Source organism: Sus scrofa, chromosome 12, assembly GCF_000003025.6.
Source record: "Sus scrofa isolate TJ Tabasco breed Duroc chromosome 12, Sscrofa11.1, whole genome shotgun sequence".
Classification (NCBI taxonomy): domain Eukaryota; kingdom Metazoa; phylum Chordata; class Mammalia; order Artiodactyla; family Suidae; genus Sus; species Sus scrofa.
In genome coordinates, this window is record NC_010454.4 from 24,298,298 (window position 1) to 24,318,755 (window position 20,458).

The 20,458-nt window shown below is 54.4% G+C and overlaps 1 protein-coding gene across 8 annotated transcripts; it reads left to right on the plus strand.

Annotated features, from left to right (window-relative positions):
• On the plus strand, positions 5,084 to 18,468 carry NFE2L1 (nuclear factor, erythroid 2 like 1). Of its 8 annotated transcripts, none has more exons than XM_021067094.1 (6): positions 5,084 to 5,213; positions 6,696 to 7,717; positions 12,379 to 12,594; positions 13,007 to 13,096; positions 13,322 to 13,480; positions 14,227 to 18,468. In XM_021067094.1, the coding sequence occupies exons 2-6, from the start codon at positions 7,208 to 7,210 to the stop codon at positions 15,583 to 15,585; spliced, it is 2,334 nt and encodes a 777-aa protein (XP_020922753.1). In that variant the 5' UTR covers positions 5,084 to 5,213; positions 6,696 to 7,207; the 3' UTR covers positions 15,586 to 18,468. The 8 variants fall into 8 exon arrangements, with proteins under 8 accessions (XP_020922753.1, XP_020922757.1, XP_020922759.1 ...); XM_021067093.1 differs by lacking the exon at positions 5,084 to 5,213 and adding an exon at positions 5,481 to 5,621; XM_021067096.1 differs by lacking the exon at positions 5,084 to 5,213 and adding an exon at positions 5,481 to 5,621 and having other exon boundaries at positions 12,412 to 12,594; positions 14,227 to 18,365.

The following is a 20,458-nucleotide window of genomic DNA, read 5'->3' on the forward strand; positions in this document are numbered from 1 at the left end:
GATTTAACTGGTTGGGCGTGGGACCTGGGCACTGATATTTTTTTTACAACCCCCCAGGTGATTCTAATGTGCAGCCAGGATTGAGAAGTATCTTCTTTTTTTTTTTTTTTTTTGTCTTTTTGCCTTTTCTAGGGCTGCTTCTACAGCATATGGAAGTTCTCAGGCTAGGGGTCTAATTGGAGCTATAGCTGATGGCCTACGCCACAGCCACAGCAACGCAGGATCTGAGCCGTGTCTTCGACCTACACCACAGGTCATGGCAACGCCAGATCCCTAACCCACTCAGCAAGGCCAGGGACCGAACCCGCAACCTCATGGTTCCTAGTCAGATTCGTTAATCACTGCGCCACGACGGGAACTCCTGACAAACATTTTTAAAGAAAGGAAAACTAATGGGCAACCAGAGTAGCAGAAAGGTTGGATTTCCCCTTAGGGGAAAAAGCAATTCCTGCTATTCCAAAGGAACTCCGAGTCACAGCAATCTGCCTTGCCACATGTCCTTCTCTGAGGGTTTCCTGGCAGGCGCCATCGTGGCCAGGCGACTGGAGGATGGATGTGCCTGCTGGTGGCAGCAACAGCGTTTCCTATGGAGGAAGGAGGGTCAACACAGCTATCACTGGCTATCACTAACTGGCTCTTTCTTTTTGGCCGCACCCGAAGCATGTGGGAGTTCCCAGGCCAGGGACCAAACCCACGCCCTAGTTGCGACAACCCTGGACCCTTAACCCACTGTGCCACCACAGGAACTCCAGCTGGCTCTATTTAATGACCTCAGATCTCCATGCCTTTAACTAACCCTCTTCCTGGCTTCCCACTGCCTTCTCTTTTCTCCAGAGCAGCCTGGAGTCGCCACAGCAAGGCCTGCTGCGACTAAGGGCTCTCCGCCTCTGCCTCAGGGAGCAGGTGCAGGCACTCACTTTTTCCAGTGGTCCTCTCGGTCTGATTTAATGGATATACCAGGACTGATGACACATCAGCACGGGATCTTGCTGCTGCTTCTTGGGTAATTGTCCTATTAACAGCTGTCCCAGGCGAAGGGGGGGCGGTGCGGAGGAGTGGGGAGGGAGGGAGGAGGGTGACTTCCTGGGTAAAGGACACACCCTGGATTTTACAAGGCGGTGTGCACCTGCTCAGACTTGATCTGGGCTCTAGACAGAGGGGAAGACTGTCTTTTGATCTCCACTCCCTACACTGAAGACTGTTAAATATTCTAGGTGCCGACACCCTGCCGGGCCTCATGGCTGCTGCTGAGATTGTCTCTGTATCTTTATTCTTCTCAGCCCTTGCAGTGGGTCAGCAGGTTTTTTGTTTGTTCGGGTTTTTGTTTTTTTGTTTTTTTGCTTTTTAGGTATGCACCCGCAGCATATGGAAGTTCCCAGGCTAGGGGTTGAATTGGAGCTGCAGATGCTGGCCTACACCGCAGGCCCAATGACACGAATACTTAAGCCACTGAGCGAGGCCAGGGATCAAACCTGCGAACCTATGGATATTAGTCCGTTTTGTTACTACTGAGCCATGATGGGAACTCCAGGGCCAGCAAATCTTTGTCTTTCCCTTTTGCCTTCCCAGCTTTATATAACTGCTGAGGAAACTTTTTCTTCCACCCCCAGTCATTCTTTAACCCAGTAACACAGTTCCTGAGCCACCTTTTTCCCACTTTACAGTCAAACAATCATTATACACATTCAAACATAGTACTTGCAGTGGGGAGGCAAACGAAAACAAACAGGCGAGGATGGGCAAAAACCAAAGAGGTTTCCTCACTCCTTCTCTAAGGATTAACATGGAGCCCCTCTTGTTCTCAGTGCCTGCCACTCTCTCCCCACCCAGGATCCCAGAAAGGAAGGGAAAGGAGGGGATGAATAAGAGGTCCAGCGCAGCAAACATGTGAGCCATTGAAAAGTTACCAAAAGAAGTTAGGCTTTCAAAGTGATGTGAGAGCATCACCTGTTATCTCCCCAGGGTAGCTCTACCCACAACTGCCATTTCAGTGAATATTTACTTTGATTTTATGTTAGTCTTTTTGTGTGTGTGTGTCTTTTTTTCCATTTTCTTGGGCCGCTCCCGCAGCATATGCAGGTTCCCAGGCCAGGGGTTGAATCGGAGCTGTAGCTGCCGGCCTACGCCAGAGCCATAGCAATGCAGGATCCGAGCGGCATCGGCGACCTACAGCACAGCTCACGGCAACGCCAGATCCTTGACCCACTGAGCGAGGCCAGGGATCGAACCGGCAACCTCATGGTTCCTAGTCAGATTCGTTAACCACTGAGCCATGACAGGAACTCCTTATGTTAGTCTCATATCCACAACATAACTTTCTTTCTTTCTTTCTTTTTTTTTTTTTTTTGTCTTTTTAGGGCCGCACCCTGGCATATGGAAGGTCCCAGGCTAGGTGTCCAATCGGAGCTGTAGCTGCCGGCCTACACCACAGCCACAGCAATGCCAGATTCAAGCCTTGCCTGCAACTTTCACCACAGCTCAGAGCAACGTGGGATCCTTAACCCACTGAATGAGGCCAGGGATGGAACTCATATTCTCATGGATTCTAATCAGGTTCGTTACCGCTGAGCCACAATGGGAACTCCAACATGCCTTTTTTCTTATCCCAGGTACCTGATACCCTGCTATGCAGCTCAAAAGAAACTTGCAAAATACAAGGGGGCTGTCTAAAACACTCAAATTTTGTTGGCACTAGGGTTCCCTGACTCCCTATAAAGGATTGCCCAGTGTTGTTTCACAATTAAACCTTTCGTGTTAAGGTTTAAAATTGTTCTCTATTTGCTGTGTCAAACAGCCACTCTTAGTATAAAATTTCCCCTTCCATCATCTCAAAAAGAGTTTTGTAAACTTAGTCTACCCTTAATATATTTTAGTGTATGGTTTTAAACTATTTCCTTATTTTTATTTTTATTCACGTATTTATTTTTGCTTTTTAGGGCCGCACCGGTGGCATATGGAGGTTCTCAGGCTAGCGGTCCAATCAGAGCTACAGCTACTAGCCTATGCCACAGCCACAGAAACATCAGGTCTGAGCCTCGTCTGTGACCTACACCACAACTCACGGAAACACTGGATCCTTAACCCACTGAGCGAGGCCAGGGATCAAACCTGCAACCTTATGGTTCCTAGTCGGATTCATTTCTGCTGTGCCATGACTGGAACTCCTGTTTCCTTATTTTTTGAGTTACTGATCATACCTTAATTTCTCTTGCTTTCTTTTTTTTTTTGTCTTTTGTCTTTTGTTGTTGTTGCTATTTCTTGGGCCGATCCCACGGCATATGGAGGTTCCCAGGCTAGGGGTCCAATCGGAGCTGTAGCCACCGGCCTAACCAGAGCCACAGCAACGCGGGATCCGAGCCGCGTCTGCAACCTACACCACAGCTCATGGCAACGCCGGATCGTTAACCCACTGAGCAAGGGCAGGGACCGAAGCCGCAACCTCATGGTTCCTAGTCAGATTCGTTAACCACTGCGCCACGACGGGAACTCCCTCTCTTGCTTTCTTATACAAGAGCAGTATTTACCTTCGTGGTCTTACTAAAGGGCTGAAGGGTCACCCCTTTCCTTGATAACATGCCACATCTTCAGCCACACCCTCCAAGTTGATGGGTGCCTTTAACCACAGGCCTGCCTGTTTTTGTTCCCCTTCGATTATTAAGCAAGCATTTATTGAGTGTCTAAGTAGCAGGCACTTTTCTAGGTTTTGAAGACTCCACAGTCAGTGCACAAGATTCTAGTCCTTGTGGCGTTTGTATTCTAGCAATTTCTGGGAGAGAAATAGTAAGACGAAGAAATAAAATGTGCTCTCTGAATCTGACTTTGAAACAGGTAGCCAGCGTTTACGTTTTTTAAAGATTCAATGAATGGATGCTACTGTGTACTTCCATATGGCGAAAGTGCTTTATAATCTGGGAACCACCTCGAATTAAGCCGCCTAACTCTCCAAACACGTGATGGACTCAATGTTCTCACCGAATGACTTACCAGTTAGCCTTGTCCTTGATTGTACAAGGACCAGTGACTCGCCCACTAGATTAGTGGGATCTTCCAAGGAGTCAAGAATTTGAGTCAATGCCTCTTTGTCCCACAGCTAGGAACAACTCACTACATACTCCAACTCGGCCACTGGTTAAAAGTGGTCTCCGCACCCATCCGAGGTTATTGGGTCGTAAGTGAATCAGAACCTCGGGCATGGTGCCTCCAAATGTGCAAGTTTAACAACTTCCGCAAGTGTTGCTGGGGGTAAACTAATATTTGAAAATCACGAATACGTGGGCTAGGCGAGATTAGAAAACACTAGAAACTGAGGAAAGTTATGGAAAAGCAGGAGTAACGTAAGTGGGAGGTTGAGCAGAGACCATACAGGGGCGGAGCTCTTTGGGGTGTTGTAATCATGACAAAAAAATCACTAATTATGCCACACACCATCGTGGCAACATCGCCGAGCTGCCGCCACAGTTTGACCCTTGTCTGACATGTGGTGCAAAGATCCCGGACTGGCAAGGAACCCCGTGCCAAGCTTCCACGGAGCGGAAGCTGAGAGAGTGGTTTCCGCTGCCAGCAGCTAAGATGGTGGCACGAGCGTCGTCAAACCCGCCAAATACACACGCTGTGCCCCCACCTCGGCCTCTCAGGTCTCACTGGACTTTTGCAAGTCATCGTGGGAACCCTCATGGGGGGGATTCCGCGCTCCGACGGCGATACCACCTCCCACACCCGGCCAGAAGCCTTTATCCTCCAGCTCAAAGAACGCACTAGAAGAGGTCGGCCTCCTCGCTTTGCTCCGAGCCCAGCCTGTAATTCCCGCGGCTGGCGCACGGCGGAGGGAGTCTAGAACGCCGAGCGATAGGACCTTAGCCCCACTTATTGGTGGGCCTGCGCCGCGGGGCGGGCCTACATGCCCATTGGACTGCGGAGCTTGTCAGTCTTGGGAAATCGGTAAAGGGAGGAGGAGGTACACTTAGCCATTGGGCTTTCCCTGCTGTCAATCAAAGCGACATCCGGCGACGGCCACTATCTCGGCTCGTTGATTGGAAGAAACGTGTTCCTGGGGAGGGCGCGGGGGGCGGGCTTCCGAGTGAGGTGGGAGGAGGGGGCGGGGAGGGAAACGGAGGCTGGCGAGCTCTAGGCCGGCCGGCGGTGGCGGCGGCAAGGCCTGGACTCGGGCTGAGGGCCTGCTGGGACAGCAGCGGCGGACGCCGAGCTCAGCAGCGGTATCAAGCACATTTTTTTCCCTCACGGGAGGGGCGCAGTGCCGCGGGGCCAAGGCTTATGGGGTGAAGGGCGGCGGGGTGGAGCTGAGGGGCAGGAGGCGGGAGCGGGCGGCCGCGAGCGGGGTTCGCTCGGGGCTGGGCCTTGGACCTGGCAGGGAGGGGCCCAGAGGCTGTGGAGAAAGCCGGCTTCGGGGTGGGTTGGACTGGGGAGGGCTGAGGGCCTGAGAAGGCGTGGTATTAGGCCCGGGCTTGGGAGCGGGGTGGGGCCATAGGGGCGGAGGGCGGGGTGGGGTTTGGCCATCCGGGTGGGTCAAGGCCAGGAAAGTAGCACTTGTTCGCTGCTGCCCCAGAAGGCTAGAAGCCGAGGCGCCAGGAGCGGCATGGCGACTTGGTCCCAGCCGGACTCGGGTATCCGGGGCAGGGTGGGACCGGGCTCAGACCTGGCCTTCCTCGATCTTTAAGGGACCTCGTCCATTTGCCCGAACTTAATTGGCTCTTGGGAGGTTTTAGTAATAAATCGCGTGAGAACTGGAGGGTAGTGTAAGCAGGAATTCTAGATCGTAATTATGTTTACTCTAACCAGATAAGGGTGTGTGTGTGTGTGTCTGTGTGTATGTATAGATCCCTTTTTCTCTTTAGGATTGGGTCACAACAGTGAAGAAGAGAGAGTTATGTGTTGGTTTGTGAGGTTAATGGAAGCTCCGAAGTAGAGACTAGAAACTGAAAGGCAGCTTTGCTCTCTCTCCACTTGGCTATCTGGGTTGAGGACTTGGCCATATCCTTCTGCTTTGGCTCAGAAGGTCACATGAATGAAAATAAAACCTGCCTATTCAAATTCTGGGCCAAATAATCCTGCCTCAGCCCCCACCCCCCTCCCTTCAGTACCCCCCACCTTTTTTTTTTTCCTTTAATGTAAGAATGATAGGAAAGGGAAGTCAGGTTTCAAAATCGGGAAAACAGAAAAAGCATTTTTTCTGTAATGTGTTGTCCTCTCATCCTTGTACACTCTCAGCCAGTAATAATAATCTCTCCCTCCCCTTTAGAACTTGAAGGGAGAGGACTTGTAGGAGGCTCTCTCCTGAGAGATGGCAAGCAAACTTTCTTTTAAGATAGGAAATGGACTTCTCAACCTAAAAATAGAATCTGGGTAGTGTATACTTGGGGTGGGGGAGGGTTGATAAATTGGACAACATGTAAAATAGTTAGGATGCCCTGGGCATTATCTGCTTATCTGAAATGAACTTTAGAGTCCTGCACAGTTAATAGCCAGATACTGAGATCCCTGGTGAGCAGAATCTTCCTTTCGTAGTTATTCTTGTCTATAACAAATTTTTGGGTTTTTTTGTTTTTACGAGCGTATAACTGAGTTATTGTTGAGTAAAAAATAAGAGTGGTCTTTTAATATGTTTTCTGCTTTCTGCCTTGATCGTGGATGAAAAATGATGGACTCTTATCCTGTTGCTTTTGTGGTTCCCATTTCAGGTTTCTCTGGAAACCCCCCTGGTAAGTGTGGAGGAGGCGGGACACTCTGACCCAAGACAAAAGGCCTGTAGCTCCAGCCAAAGAAAATAAACCTTAGGAGGGAGAAGGAAAAAAAAAAAAAAAAAAATCCATCAGCTGTTCCTGAGAACAGCCTGCAGTGGAATCTACAAAGGACAACTAATGTGAGTGAGGAAGTGACTGTATGTGGACTGTGGAGACAGGAAGTCACGTGGGCCCGGAGGGCCTGGACTGGGTTAGGAACAGTTGTACTTTCAGCAGTGTGGTGTCACGAAGGGAAAAGTGAATGTGGTCTGGAGAGTGGCCTTGGCTCCAAGGGCTGTGCTTTCCTCTGAGGCCATCAGGGAGCTCGGCCCCTGTGTTCCCCAGGGGCGGGGTCCGGGGTTTGGCCCTGAGGGGGGTAACTTGCTGGCTGGAGCAGCAGAGCAGTGGCCTTGATTTGTCTTTTGGAAGATTTAAAAACCAGAAAGCATAAACATTCTGGTCCTTCAGCAATGCTTTCTCTGAAGAAATACTTAACGGAAGGACTCCTCCAGTTCACCATTCTGCTCAGTTTGATTGGGGTGCGGGTGGACGTGGATACTTACCTGACCTCACAGCTCCCCCCGCTCCGGGAGATCATCCTGGGGCCCAGTTCTGCCTATACTCAGACCCAGTTCCACAACCTGAGGAATACCTTGGATGGCTATGGTATCCACCCCAAGAGCATAGACCTGGACAATTACTTCACTGCCCGGCGGCTCCTCAGTCAGGTGAGGGCCCTGGACAGGTTCCAGGTGCCCACCACTGAGGTTAACGCCTGGCTGGTCCACCGGGATCCGGAGGGGTCGGTCTCTGGCAGCCAGCCCAGCTCAGGCCTCGCCCTCGAGAGTTCCAGTGGTCTCCAAGATGTGACAGGCCCAGACAACGGGGTGCGAGAGAGCGAAACGGAGCAGGGATTCAGTGAAGATTTGGAGGATTTGGGAGCTGTAGCCCCTCCAGTCAGTGGAGACTTAACCAAAGAGGTTAGTGGCTACATGGAGGGGCGGGTGGGGAGGGTCTGGGGTTGGAGGGCGCGGTGGGCTGGTCCTGAAGGAATGGGGTGGTGGTATTCGTAAACCCTTGTAAAGAACCAGAGAGGGTGTTCTTGGATACGAATGGGCTTAACTGTCTGCCTGGGATTGGAGGCTGGGAGTATTTTCCTTAGGTTGAGTGGTTGACCCACCTCTAAATGGACCGTCAGGGCAGTGGGCGGTTCCTAGAACATGCCTGTGTGTTTACTGCTTGGATTTCAACATGACTCCTGGAGGCCCCGGAGTGGGGGAGGGAGTCATGTTGTGATGCGCTTCCATGCGGTGTGTATCTGTTGCTAAGACACAGATATTGTGTGGACTGTTGCCTTGTACCTCCCCCCACATCAAAACACACATACGTATCCTGAAATTCTCCTCCTTTGTGGTCAGGCCTGTTGTTGTCATAAGGTCCTGCCTGATAAGTCGGCTCTCCTGAGCCTGAGCCAAGGGGTAGATTTAGATAGTTATTCTTGGCTAGCAGAGAGCCAAGGCTCCCTTTCTTTGCTAAAGGCTCTCTGCAGGGAGTAAGGCCGGGAGCTAGGAGAGAAACTGCGTTCTGCTGCTGAGGTCAGCTTGCTTCCAGTCGTCAGAGATCTTAACTCCTGACTTGTGGCTGGCATACTGTTCTGGGCAGAAGGTGATGCAGTTGCTTTTAACAGTGGTAAATGGCCTCTGCTGCCCCAGTCCCACAGATGTGATAAGACTGCTCCTGCGTTCGGTCCTGGCTTGCCAAACTCAGTCTTAAGGAGCTTAAAGAAAAGGTCTACTTTGCTTGCCTGGCCATCAGGGAAAGAAGAGGGCTGGATTGTACTGGGCTGGGTTTTCCTGAGCTGAGTTTGAGGCAGGGGGTGTGGTGGGGGGTGTTTGAGAAGAGGGGGTGTGGAGATAGAAAAAAAGTTTTACAGATGCTGTAGATTTGGCTCTTTCTGCCTCCCTTGGACCCGATTTTGCCTCCTGGACTGTATTCGAGCCTGTTCCTGAACTCAATTCTTTGAATGTTAGTGACCGTCAAAGCATGTGGCTTCTTCGGGGCCAGTAGTCCTCAACTGGGGATGATTTTGCCCCTCAGGGGATGTGCAGCCATGTCTAGAGACAGCTTTGGTTGTCCCAGCCTGAGAAGGTGCTCGTGGCATCTAGTGGGGAGCGGCATGGGGTGCTGCTAAACATCCTAAAAAGCATAGGACAGCCCCTACATGACAGGTTGATCTGGCCCCGGATGTAGTCGTGCCAGGGTTGCTCTGTGCTTAGCTGGCTCATACTGGTTTTACTTTGAGAGGGACTAGAATTCCGGGAGCATGGGAACTGTGAGCACTCCTTGCCTTCCCCTGCCTCTTTTCTGAGGTTCTTACAGGGGTTTCCTCTGTTCTTTCCCTTCAAGTGGGGTCCGGTCTTGGCACAGTGGCCTCCTCTTCCATCATCCCACCCCAGGGTAGCTCTGCAAGGGGTGGGTGTGATCGGCCTTGGGATCCTCACCAGAGCGGCTGCATTCCCCTTCCTGGAGGGAGCGTTCCTGCTTTCCTGGGGTGGGGTGTTTTGAATATAATTGGGTGAGTTGAGGTGGGACGGGATGGGACTCTGACCCTGCTTCCCTCCATTTCTTGGCCTTCCTGAAGGTTAGGCTTTCCCTGGCCCCAGGCCTTCACTACTCCCTTTAGGGGCCAGGGGTGGGTCAGCTCTAGGGGCCCAGGCTGGGTATGGGGGAGGGGAGGATTACTGTGTGTCTGGAACAGCATTTCCTCAGCAGCCCAGGGATAAAAATACCCAGGTCCAGAGCATGTGACAGGCACTGCTGGAGCTGGTATTATCCCTGGGGTGGCAGCGCTCCCCTGCCGCTGGGCCTATTCGATGGACAGCTATAGCCCAGGCCCTTGTCAGGGATAGGATTCCCCTCCAGGTTGGCACTCTGCCCAGAGCAGGGGGTGGCCTGTGTACAGCCCTTTGGAGCAGTCTGCGACCAAGGAGAACATACTGTCCCTGACCTGACCTTAGGCTCAAGGGGAGCAGCGGTGAGGATGGGAGCCGGATTGGTGACCGTGATTCTCTCTGGGGCTTCTTTCCTGACTTAGGGGTGTGAGCTGGGGCTCAGGCAGAGAATGCTCTTGAACAAAGCCTGGGATACAGAGCGTGGGGGACACGGATGTCGCGGAGCACCCGTCTCCTTCAGTGCGGGCCTTCAGGCTGTGTCTCCCTCCTTTGCCTGGGGTTAGGCCTGGCTCAGCACCGTGACATCTCTGCATGTGTGCGGGCGGCTTCCTCTGATCTGGCCTCTTGGAGGGTGACAAAGTCCCTGGCTTCCCCGGGTTCCTGCTCAGCCTCGCCTGAGCGACTGGCCGCAGCCCTCCTGAGGAACGGGAAAACTCCGTCCACTTCCCGGGAAGAACTTAGATTCCCGGAGAAGCTGCGCGAGGAGCGCCTGCCCAGTCCTGAGTGGGCTGGGTAAGCAGGATGCGACAGGAGGGAGCGTGGCACCCCTTCCCCCCAGGGCTCTCTCACTGCGCCACCCGGGCTGGCTGACTGGGCTGGGTGGGGCTGCCCGCCCCTGGGTGCGTCTCCTTGAGGAGACGGAGGCGGCCCGGGGATGGGCTGGTTCCTTGCGGCAGCTTCTCCAGCTGCCCTGGTGCAGAGATTGGCTCCGGGCTGCAGCTAGGTAACAGGCGGTGGGAGGGGATTGGCTCCTTCCGCATCTCCAGCGGAGACTTGGGGGAGGAGATTGGCTCTGGTCGCAGCCTAGGTAACGACAGTGGGAGGGGATTGGCTCTTTCCGCAGCCCAGCTGCTGACCTGGGGGAGGGGATTGGCTCTCTGCAGCCTCAGCAGTGACCTGCGGGGTGGGAGGGGGAGGGGATTGGCTCCTTGCTGCAGCCTAGGTAACAAGTTTGGGGGGCGTGGGGAGGGGGAGAGAGGGAGGAGCGGGAGGATAGGCCCAGGAGGGAGCTTGCTTTCCTCTGCAGCTTGAGCACGGAGCATGGGGTGGGAGTCCCATCTCACTGCAGCCTCTGCGGTGAGCTCAGGGTGGGGGCTGCCGGGCGCCTGAGAGGGACCGGGGTTGTGAGGTGGGAGGGGGCTGCTCCAGGATGGAGGAAGGGGGCTGGGCTGGGCCGCCCAGGCAGCAGCACGGGCGGGGCACCCTCCTCGGGCCCCTCGGAGCTAGCAAGGGGCCACCCTTCCAGCCTGGTGTGCTCCCGGCTAGCCAGGAGCTCCTTGCAGCCCCCTGTCCGGCTGCCTGGCCCCCGCTGCCCTGGGGCTCATCTCGCAGACCATGACCCGCCTGGACCGCAGCTCTCACAGTGGTGGGGGCCGTGCCAAAGGGAGCCGGCCCCTTAACTCTTTGGTGGCTGGTCACCGGGTGGCCCAGCCCCCCTCTGCTCCTGGGTCCAGGGCTTCTGTCCAGGTTGGTGTATGTGGGGAGACTACAGGGAGAGGGACACCTGGGAGGTCTTAGCTTCCGGGAGGGTTTCGGTGGGAAGGGGGTACATGGTCAGGGCTAGGGAGGTGGGTCTCAGCTAAGGATATTGTCTTCTGGAAAGTATCCGCCTTTTAACCTCTGAACGGAAGGCATCAGTTTAGGGTTTCTTCAGCCACAGGGGGCAGCATGTATAGGGAGCCCAAAGGTCTCCTTTATTGGGGTTCTGTGCTGGTGGCAGTGGGGGTGGTGGATGGAGCGAAACTGATCAGGAGCGCCAGGGTAGAGTGGGAGGGAGGCATTTTGGTGCCCGTGGCAGCAGTTTTGGCCGTGCTGTGGTGGGGGCTGTGTCCTTGAGGGGGCTGACTGATGGGAGTCAGTGGGTCCTGGGGTGTGGTGAGGGAATGTGAGCACTGGCATGAGGGGATACCGTGGGGCTGGCCTTGGCAGGGGTGGGGTGCTCAGTGAGGATCATCTGACTGCCCGAGGCTCTCCTGGGATTGAGGCGGCTTGCTAGGATCAGCTGAGAGTGGGCATTCTGGCAGGGATGGATCTTGAGGTGAGCCTGGGCTTTAAGAGTTGTGGGTGTTGAGGCATCCTCTTGCCTCAGCCAGGGAAGGGGGAATGGCTCTAGGACAGGCTGGAGATGGCCTTTCGTTGTCATTGGTTGCATCAGGTGGTTGCAAATGCAGGGATTTTCCTTTCCAGCCCACCCCACCCCTTTATGCAAATGAAATGGCACCACAGGCTGATGCAAGCCTGGCCACTGCGAAGCAATTCTGCGTGACAGTTCCCCCTGGCTTGCTGTGGCCGGCTTCCTACAACCCAAGTTTCAAGGGATTCCCATTCCCAAAATGAGACGTGTCTCCTGCTTCCCCCTTTCTTCTTAAGTAGTGGTGAGATGGTCCTGCCTTTTGGCCTGGCTGTGTCTCTGGTCCAGATCCTGAGCCCACAGACCTGTACGGTGGGGATGGGATGTCATGCTCGTGGGTTTTGCTAGCACTTTCTTTTTGGAGGCTTGTGTCTGGAAATGGATGAATGAAGCCTTGCTGGTACAGAGGGGGCAGAGGTAGAGGCTGGCAGGTGTGTAGCCAGGGAGGGGCCCTACCCTGGAGTAATCGGAGTGGTGCTGGGGGGGGGAACCTCTGAGGGGCAGGACTGGGAGGGGCCCCTGGACCGCACAGCTAAAGTCACAGTGCTCTGTCTTTCAGGATATAGATCTGATTGACATCCTTTGGCGACAGGATATTGACCTGGGGGCTGGGCGTGAGATTTTTGACTACAGTCATCGCCAGAAAGAGCAGGATGTGGATAAGGAACTGCAAGATGGAGCAGAGCAGGAGGACACCTGGCCAGGCGAGGGTGCAGAAGCTCTGGCACAAAACCTGCTAGTGGATGGAGAGACTGGGGAGAGCTTCCCTGCACAGGTACTTCTGCCTCTGCCCACTTCCGGAAACGTCTCTTTAGAAAAGGCAGCTTGGGTCTGTGGGGTGGGCCTGAACGTATGTCTTGGGTTGGGGTCTTGGAGTCCGAGTGAAGGGCTGAGGAAGCGGGAGTGGAAGAGCAGTGGCAGCAGAGGGGCCACGCCTTGGGGAGGAACAGCACACGGGAGGCAGAGCACCTGGCAGCTTTCTGTGTGTGTCAGGACTCTCCCACTCTCTTCTCTCCTGGAGTCTGGGACTCAAGGCCAGCCGAGCCTGGGAATGGAGGGACAGTGTCGGCCTGCAACCAGCCACACGGGGCCTCCTTCAGGCTTCCCTTGGAAAGACTGGGGAAGGGCTTTGGCCCACAGGCAGCCAAGGCCCAGGGCAGTCAGACTTACAGTTGCTGTTGCCACAGGTGCCTGGTGGGGAGGACCAGACAGCCCTGTCCCTGGAAGAGTGCCTTAGGCTGCTGGAGGCCACCTGCCCCTTTGGGGAGAATGCAGAGGTGAGCAGGACTGCAGGGAGAGCCCACTGAGCCAGCAGGGCAGCCTGCACACGGTGTGTTTCTCTGAGGCTGCCTGAGGGGCCAGCTCTTGGTGCTGGCCTTGTCCTGGCTGCTGGGGGTGAATTCTGAGGAAGGAAGAAACAGAACCTCAGGTGGTCGTTTCTGGGAGGAAAGCAGAAGGTGGTCTTCCTCCTCCCCTGTTAAATCCTCTGTGTTTTGCCCTAGTTTCCCACAGACATTTCCAGCATAACAGAAGCAGTGCCTAGTGAGAGTGAGCCCCCAGGTCTTCAAAACAACCTTTTGTCTCCTCTCCTGACGGGGACAGAGTCTCCATTTGATTTGGAACAGCAGTGGCAAGATCTGATGTCCATCATGGAAATGCAGGTAGGCTGATCAGAACCCGGTACAGACCTATCGGATTGTGTGGGGGGCGTCCCCGTGCTCGCTGCTCTTCTACTTCTGGGAAAAGAAAGTCAGAACACTGAGCAGTGACTGTCCAGGCGTCTCCTTGGGGCAGTAGGGGGTGCAGTAGAATTGGGGTTTGGGTTAAAGCCCTAGGGCTGAACCTCCTAAAGCAGGTCTCCATCCTTTTCTTCAGGCAGATAATGTCTTGACTGGGTGTTTCCAAGATGTAGTGTTAATAAAAGCGGACATTCCTGCAGTGTCGCACAGCTGTTGTCTGCTCACTTGGCCCCCATGGCCTTTTAGTCAGCCCTTTGTTATTTCAAAGGGAGGACACTGGAGCTCAGAGAAAGGCCCAGTGAAATGCTGCTGGTCACACAGCAAGTGGCACAGCCAGCCTTTCTCACTCCAAGGCTGGGTGTTCTTTGCGCATCGCTGATTGTGCGGTGGAGGGTAGTCATTGTTAGGTGTTGGGGCGATCTGGCCAAACGAGACCTGGAGCTGATCAGTCCTGCGTTGGGGTGAAGTCCACAGGGAGGAGCCCATCTCTGCCGGGCCTGCTGGATCAAGCGGGGCCAGGAGTTGACACTGTGGGTTCGGGTTTCCAGGCTCGTGCCTTTACATTCATGCAGCTGCGCCTGTGCAGGGCGCCTGCTAAGGGAGCCCCCAGCCACACCTGGGGAGGGCGTCGGCGCTGAGCCGGCAGTCACGCTCGTCTCCCCTCCCAGGCCATGGAAGTGAACACGTCAACGAGCGAAATCCTGTACAACGCCCCTCCTGGAGACCCGCTGAGCACCAACTACAGCCTTGCCCCCAACACTCCCATCAACCAGAATGTCAGCCTGCATCAGGCGTCCCTGGGGGGCTGCAGCCAGGACTTCTCCCTCTTCAGCCCCGAGGTGGAGAGCCTGCCTGTGGCCAGCAGCTCCACGCTGCTCCCGCTGGTCCCCAGCAACTCCACCAGCCTCAACTCCACCTTCGGCTCCACCAACCTAGCGGGGCTCTTCTTTCCACCCCAGCTCAACGGCACGGCCAACGACACCGCGGGCCCCGAGCTGCCTGACCCCCTGGGGGGTCTCTTAGATGAAGCCATGCTGGACGAGATCAGCCTGATGGACCTGGCCATCGAAGAAGGCTTCAACCCCGTGCAGGCCTCCCAGCTCGAAGAGGAGTTCGACTCCGACTCAGGCCTCTCCTTGGACTCCAGCCACAGCCCCTCCTCCCTGAGCAGCTCGGAAGGCAGTTCTTCCTCGTCCTCGTCCTCGTCGTCCTCGTCCTCGTCCTCCTCCTCGTCGGCTTCTTCCTCCGCCTCTTCCTCCTTTTCCGAGGAAGGCGCCGTGGGCTACAGCTCTGACTCTGAGACCCTGGATCTGGAAGAGGCCGAGGGCGCCGTGGGCTACCAGCCCGAGTATTCCAAGTTCTGCCGCATGAGCTACCAGGACCCGTCCCAGCTCTCGTGCCTGCCCTACCTGGAGCACGTGGGCCACAACCACACGTACAACATGGCGCCCAGCGCCCTGGACGCCGCCGACCTGCCGCCGCCCGGCGCCCTCAAGAAGGGCAGCAAGGAGAAGCAGGCCGACTTCCTGGACAAGCAGATGAGCCGGGACGAGCACCGGGCCCGCGCCATGAAGATCCCCTTCACCAACGACAAGATCATCAACCTGCCGGTGGAGGAGTTCAACGAGCTGCTGTCCAAGTACCAGCTGAGCGAGGCGCAGCTCAGCCTCATCCGCGACATCCGGCGGCGCGGCAAGAACAAGATGGCGGCGCAGAACTGCCGCAAGCGCAAGCTGGACACCATCCTCAACCTGGAGCGGGACGTGGAGGACCTGCAGCGCGACAAGGCCCGCCTGCTGCGGGAGAAGGTGGAGTTCCTCCGCTCGCTGCGGCAGATGAAGCAGAAGGTCCAGAGCCTGTACCAGGAGGTGTTCGGGCGGCTGCGGGATGAGAACGGGCGGCCCTACTCGCCCAGCCAGTACGCGCTCCAGTACGCGGGCGACGGCAGCGTCCTCCTCATTCCCCGCACCCTGGCCGACCAGCAGGCGCGGCGGCAGGAGAGGAAGCCGAAGGACCGGAGGAAGTGAGCCCGGGCAGCCAGGGGGGTTGACGCTCACCGAGACGGAAACTGGAGAAGGGCTGGGCCTGGACCTGGACCTCGAGCGGGGACTTCAATGCCTTCTTATCCAATAGATCTTCTCAGATGGGATGACTGCGGGTCAGTGGACAGGACGAGGCGGGCGCGGGCGCTGTCTGGCTCAGCTTCCCCCGCTGGGGGGGGTGGAAGTGGCCAGACCGTTTGGGGGGACAGGGTCCTCACCCCGACCCCTTTCCTTCGGGGGAAGGGTGTTGCTGGCATTGCTGGCGGCTGACACGGGGGAAGGAAGGGACTTGGGAGAAGAAAGTGGTAGGAAGTCTCATTCCTGGAAGGGAGGAAGAAAGAGGGAAAAAAGCCCCAAAAAATCAAAGCAGGAAGAAAGTCAACAGGCAGGTTCCGTTGGCTCTGGCCACGATTCCAGGCAGCAGGTTTTAGGTGGGACTAGGTCGTTGGTGTGAGGAAAGCCCACTCCCCCCGCGGGGAGGGTGGGCCATGGAGTGGGTCCTGGAGGGGCCTGTGAACTCTGCTCCTGCACTTGGGCATCCCTGAAGGGGGCGCTCTTAGATCTCGGTCTTGTGAGGTTTCGGTCAGAGAGGAGCCACGGGGACCCCACCCGGGCTTGGAGGGTTAGGATCAAAGGGTAGAGAAGCGGGAAAGGGTCGCGAGGCCCTGGGTTGCAGCAGCCCCAGCACCAAGCATGTCACTCACTGCCCTGCCATCCGTCTTCCTCTGTGCCCAGTCACCCCTGAGCCGAGGCTCCCACGTCTCCGTCAGAGCCTGCATGCGACTGCTGTTCTCTTCCCGCCGCCCCGTGTCCCCGCCCCTCACCGGCTGCCTGGAGCTCTTCTGCAGCTGGGGTGCTGGTGGTGCCCCCAGTGCTGGGCCTGCAGCCTCCCGGGGCTGCTCTGAGGCGGGGGGGGGGGGGGGGTGATGTGGAGAAGCCAGGCAGTATTCAGCACAACCCTGGGGAGAGACCCTTCCCTCAGGCCTCCCCTGCCAACCTCTGGGCTTGTCACTGGAAAGATTAAAAGGAAACCGACAACACCCAGCAGCAACAAAAACTAGTCCTCGTAGAGTTTCTTGCGCTTTGATTTTTTTAGGGCTTGAGCCCTGTTTCACTCATAGGGTCTAGAATAATTGTGTCGAGTAAAAAGGAGATACCCCAATATTCAAAGCTGCTAAATGTTCTCTTTGCCATAAAGACTCCGTGTAACCGTGTGAACACACTTGGGATTTTTCTCCTCTGTCCCGAGGTCTCCGTCTGCTTTTTTTTTTTTTGGGTTTCTTTCTAGGAGAATGAGATGTGCATGTAAGGGGGGAGGAGGCTACCCCTCCCCCAGGCTCTTGGCCACGGGCAGCTTCTCCGCACCCTCAGTTTAGCAAGGGCTCCTGGAGGACCGCCTGGGAGAGGCAGAAAGGGGAGCACCAGGGTGGCTCCAATGTCTTTATTTTTAACTGTTGCCACTGCTGCCCCCGCCCCTTCCTGGGCCTGGAGCACTGTCGGCCCCAGACTAGCAGGAGTGAGTTGGAAGGGGGAGAAGCACGGATTCTCCTCCCCACTTGCGGGGGGCATTCTAACTGTGCAGTAGGGATAGAAGGCACGAGCCTGGGAAGTGCTTTTATAAATTATTTTCCTTGTAGATTTTATTTTTAATTTATCTCTGTGACCTGCCAGGGAGAGGGGGGAGAGAGAGAGAGAGAGAGAGAAAGAGAGAGAGATGCTGTGAGCACATGACAAAATAAAATAAAATAAAATGGATGATTCATTCTCAAGTGCAATTTTTCCCTATTTTGAATGTAAATTGAGAGTGAAGGAAACAAGCCCCGTGAGGAGAGGACTGGCCATTATGCGGTGAAGGCAGAGCTCTTACGGGAAGGTGGATGGGTGGGGAGCAAGGGAGGTGGACAATGATCAACTTTTAAAGACAAAAGAAGTCTTAAATACTGTATTAAATCTTCCAAAGAGGTGTTACGTTCTTTTTTAGGGTTTGCCCGCTGAATCCTTTCAGAGGAAAGATTCAGAATCCTTTTGGCCCCTCTCTCTCTATAGCGCTAGGCTGGGGGCGGGGGTGTTGTCACCTAGCCCAGCTTAGCTGTCCACCTGTGACAGGCTGCATTTTTAATATTGACTGTGCTGTTATTTCTCTGGCGGCCCCACTCACCAAGGAGGTGCATGCAGAGCACTGGAGCGAAGTCATACCAACAACTGTGATGGTAGAAACCTGGGAAGTCACTGGGGCCAGCACATGCCAAGCCCTCCACTGTAAGTAACAGCAGGGCCATGGAACTAGGGGAGCAGAAGGCTCTAGGGTTTGAGGTGCCGGAGACCCCTCCAGCTGAGGGAGGCGACCAGAACCTGTTCTCCCTCAAAGCCCAGAAAGTCTGTGCCGAGCTGAATGCTTTTAAGGTACTGGCTGGTTGGTGGAACTGCCACGTGCCCGTGTAAGGGCCGGCGCTCAGCAAATGACCAAGTGAGATTACTGGACAAGGTTTAAGACCACAAGCTGTGATCTCCATCATGGAACCTGTGATCTTGAATTCCCATGTACCACCGTGTGACCTGGCTCGGCCCGTCCTCCAGTGATGCTACTAGAGTTTATCCTGCGGAGTGGAAAACAAGTCTAGGGATAACACTGAGTTCTTGTTTCAGTTTATAGTGCCTCCCCCATCTCCTTGGAAGGGGTTGGTCCTATTAAGCAAGAACTCTTTCCTAATGAGTAATTAACTTGTGATTGTAAGCCAAATAAAACAGATTCTTAAAGGAAAAAAGGCTAAAAGTTAAGTTGGAAAAACTCTAATTCATGCTGATAAATACAAATTATATACAGAGACCTGTGATAAGTAAAAATCAGAGTACTGTTTCGTATCTTTAGAAATGTGTGTATGTTATTTTTGTTTAGTACACAGTTAGGCTATAACTTTTACCTTGTTACGTGACTTTTTAAACAAAAGATTTCAAAAGTCTCCCCCACCCACCCCCGGCAGTGCTGCCTCTGCCTCTGGTTTGAGACAGTGTGTTTTGGTCACCCCTTTCCCTGGTGTCCCCTTATGGAGAGACGTACAGTTGTGTCTGGGAGCATGCTGATTAGCCGAGGCCTGGGGCCAAGTTGGTCAGCACTGCTGTGGGGCTGACCTCTTTTTGCTGTTGGCAGGTAGGCTGGGTGTTCCAGCTTCAAGGCTTTTTCTGGCAGGAAGATATGAGGCCTTAAGTGAAAGCTGCTACACCTGAGACAGGAAGTAAGACGAGGTCCTAGGGTTTGCAGGGAGATGAGCAGGCCTCAGGCTTAACTAAAAACAAACCAGGGTGACCTGCTCAGGCAGGGGTCGAAGGCTTGCTTTGTCTTTAGCCTTAGGTATCATTCAAACTGATTTTCCCACATATCTTAAATCACTTAAGAATACGGAGTTCCCGTCATGGCTTGGGGGTTAGTGAATCCGACTAGGAACCATGAGGTAGGTTTGATCCCTGGCCTGTCTCAGTGGATTAAAGATCCAGCATTGCTGTGAGCTGTGGTATAGGTCGCAGATGTGGCTCGGATCCCGCATTGCTGTGGCTCTAGCGTAGGCTGGCGGATACAGCTCTGATTCGACCCCTAGCCTGGGAACCTCCATATATGGCGTGGGTGCGGCCCTAGAAAAAGCCAAAAAAACCAAACAAAAAAAACCCCGCATGTAAGGAGATGGAAACCAGGCTATTTCATTATCAGTAAAAATAGAAGGAATGTAGAACTGAGGGGGGAAATGGAGCTGCAGGGACAACATACTCGGTGTTGTCAACATCAAGACCTGGCCTCGGAGTTCCTGTCGTGGCACAGTGGTTGACAAATCCGACTGGGAACCATGAAGTTGCGGGTTCGATCCCTGGCCTTGCCCAGTGGGTTAACGATCTGGTGTTGCCGTGAGCTGTGGTGTAGGTTGCAGACGCGGCTCGGATCCTGCGTTGCTGTGGCTCTGGCGTAGGCTACAGCTCCGATTAGACCCCTAGCCTGGGAACCTCTATATGCCGAGGGAACAGCCCAAGAAATGGCAAAAAGACCAAAAAAAAAAAAAAAAAAAAAAGACCTAACCTCTATGGCTGACTCTTTGTCCTTATCAGGGAAAGCTGAGCAGAACTAAGAGCAGCCGGTGAATGGGGAGGTTCTCTTCACGGAGCCCGGCCTTCCTGCTTTTACAACCCACAGCCACACCAGTCCTTGCTGCTCTTCAGGTCTGTTTGGCACACAGCTGGAAAAGCAAGTGCCTTGCAGCAAAAAAAACCAGCCCCACCACCCTAATCTACTTCATTCAGTAAGGACAGACCTAGAGCAACAGCTTCAAAAGCTCAGACTAAGTATGTAGCTTTAGGGCAGGACTCGAAAAAAGCCCATTTCCTTACTGATGCCGTCCATGTACAAAAACAGATCCTAGATGGGTGTCTGCCTCCCTGGACATCATTTCCCCAACCAAGTAACCAACTTCTCCAGCAAAACCCATGTGTCTTATTATCATGGGTGGTTGAGCCTTGTTTTCCTACCACTGATCCATCTGGGAAGGGAAGGGTCCCATGGACCTTCTCACGCGGCATCTTGTCAGTGTACCCAAGAACAATAGCTTTGACTTTTCCTTCACACGGAGGTCAATTGTCTCCTTCCCTCTGGTTCTGAACTTTAGAGAATGAGCATGAGGGAATCTGGGGATGGATGTGAAACTTAACATCTGATTTGAGTGCTAGACCTTAGTCCTTATTCTGTCCAGGACGTCTCTGAAGGTTCACGTCTGTCTGAATTAGTTGTCTCCAGTGGAATGAGAGTATGGGCCTTGTTGAAGCGGTGTGTTGGCTATAAACCCTTGTCTTCCTTTTTGGATATGCAGAAGTACCAGCA

What these genes read in the sequence shown, in the direction of transcription:
- NFE2L1 (XM_021067094.1), top strand. Translation starts at nt 7,208, where the DNA reads ATGCTTTCTCTGAAGAAATACTTAACGGAAGGACTCCTCCAGTTCACC. An exon ending in GTGGAGACTTAACCAAAGAG is followed by an intron (nt 7,718 to 12,378) that starts GTTAGTGGCTAC and finishes TCTGTCTTTCAG; the next exon opens with GATATAGATCTGATTGACAT. An exon ending in CCTTTGGGGAGAATGCAGAG is followed by an intron (nt 13,097 to 13,321) that starts GTGAGCAGGACT and finishes GTTTTGCCCTAG; the next exon opens with TTTCCCACAGACATTTCCAG.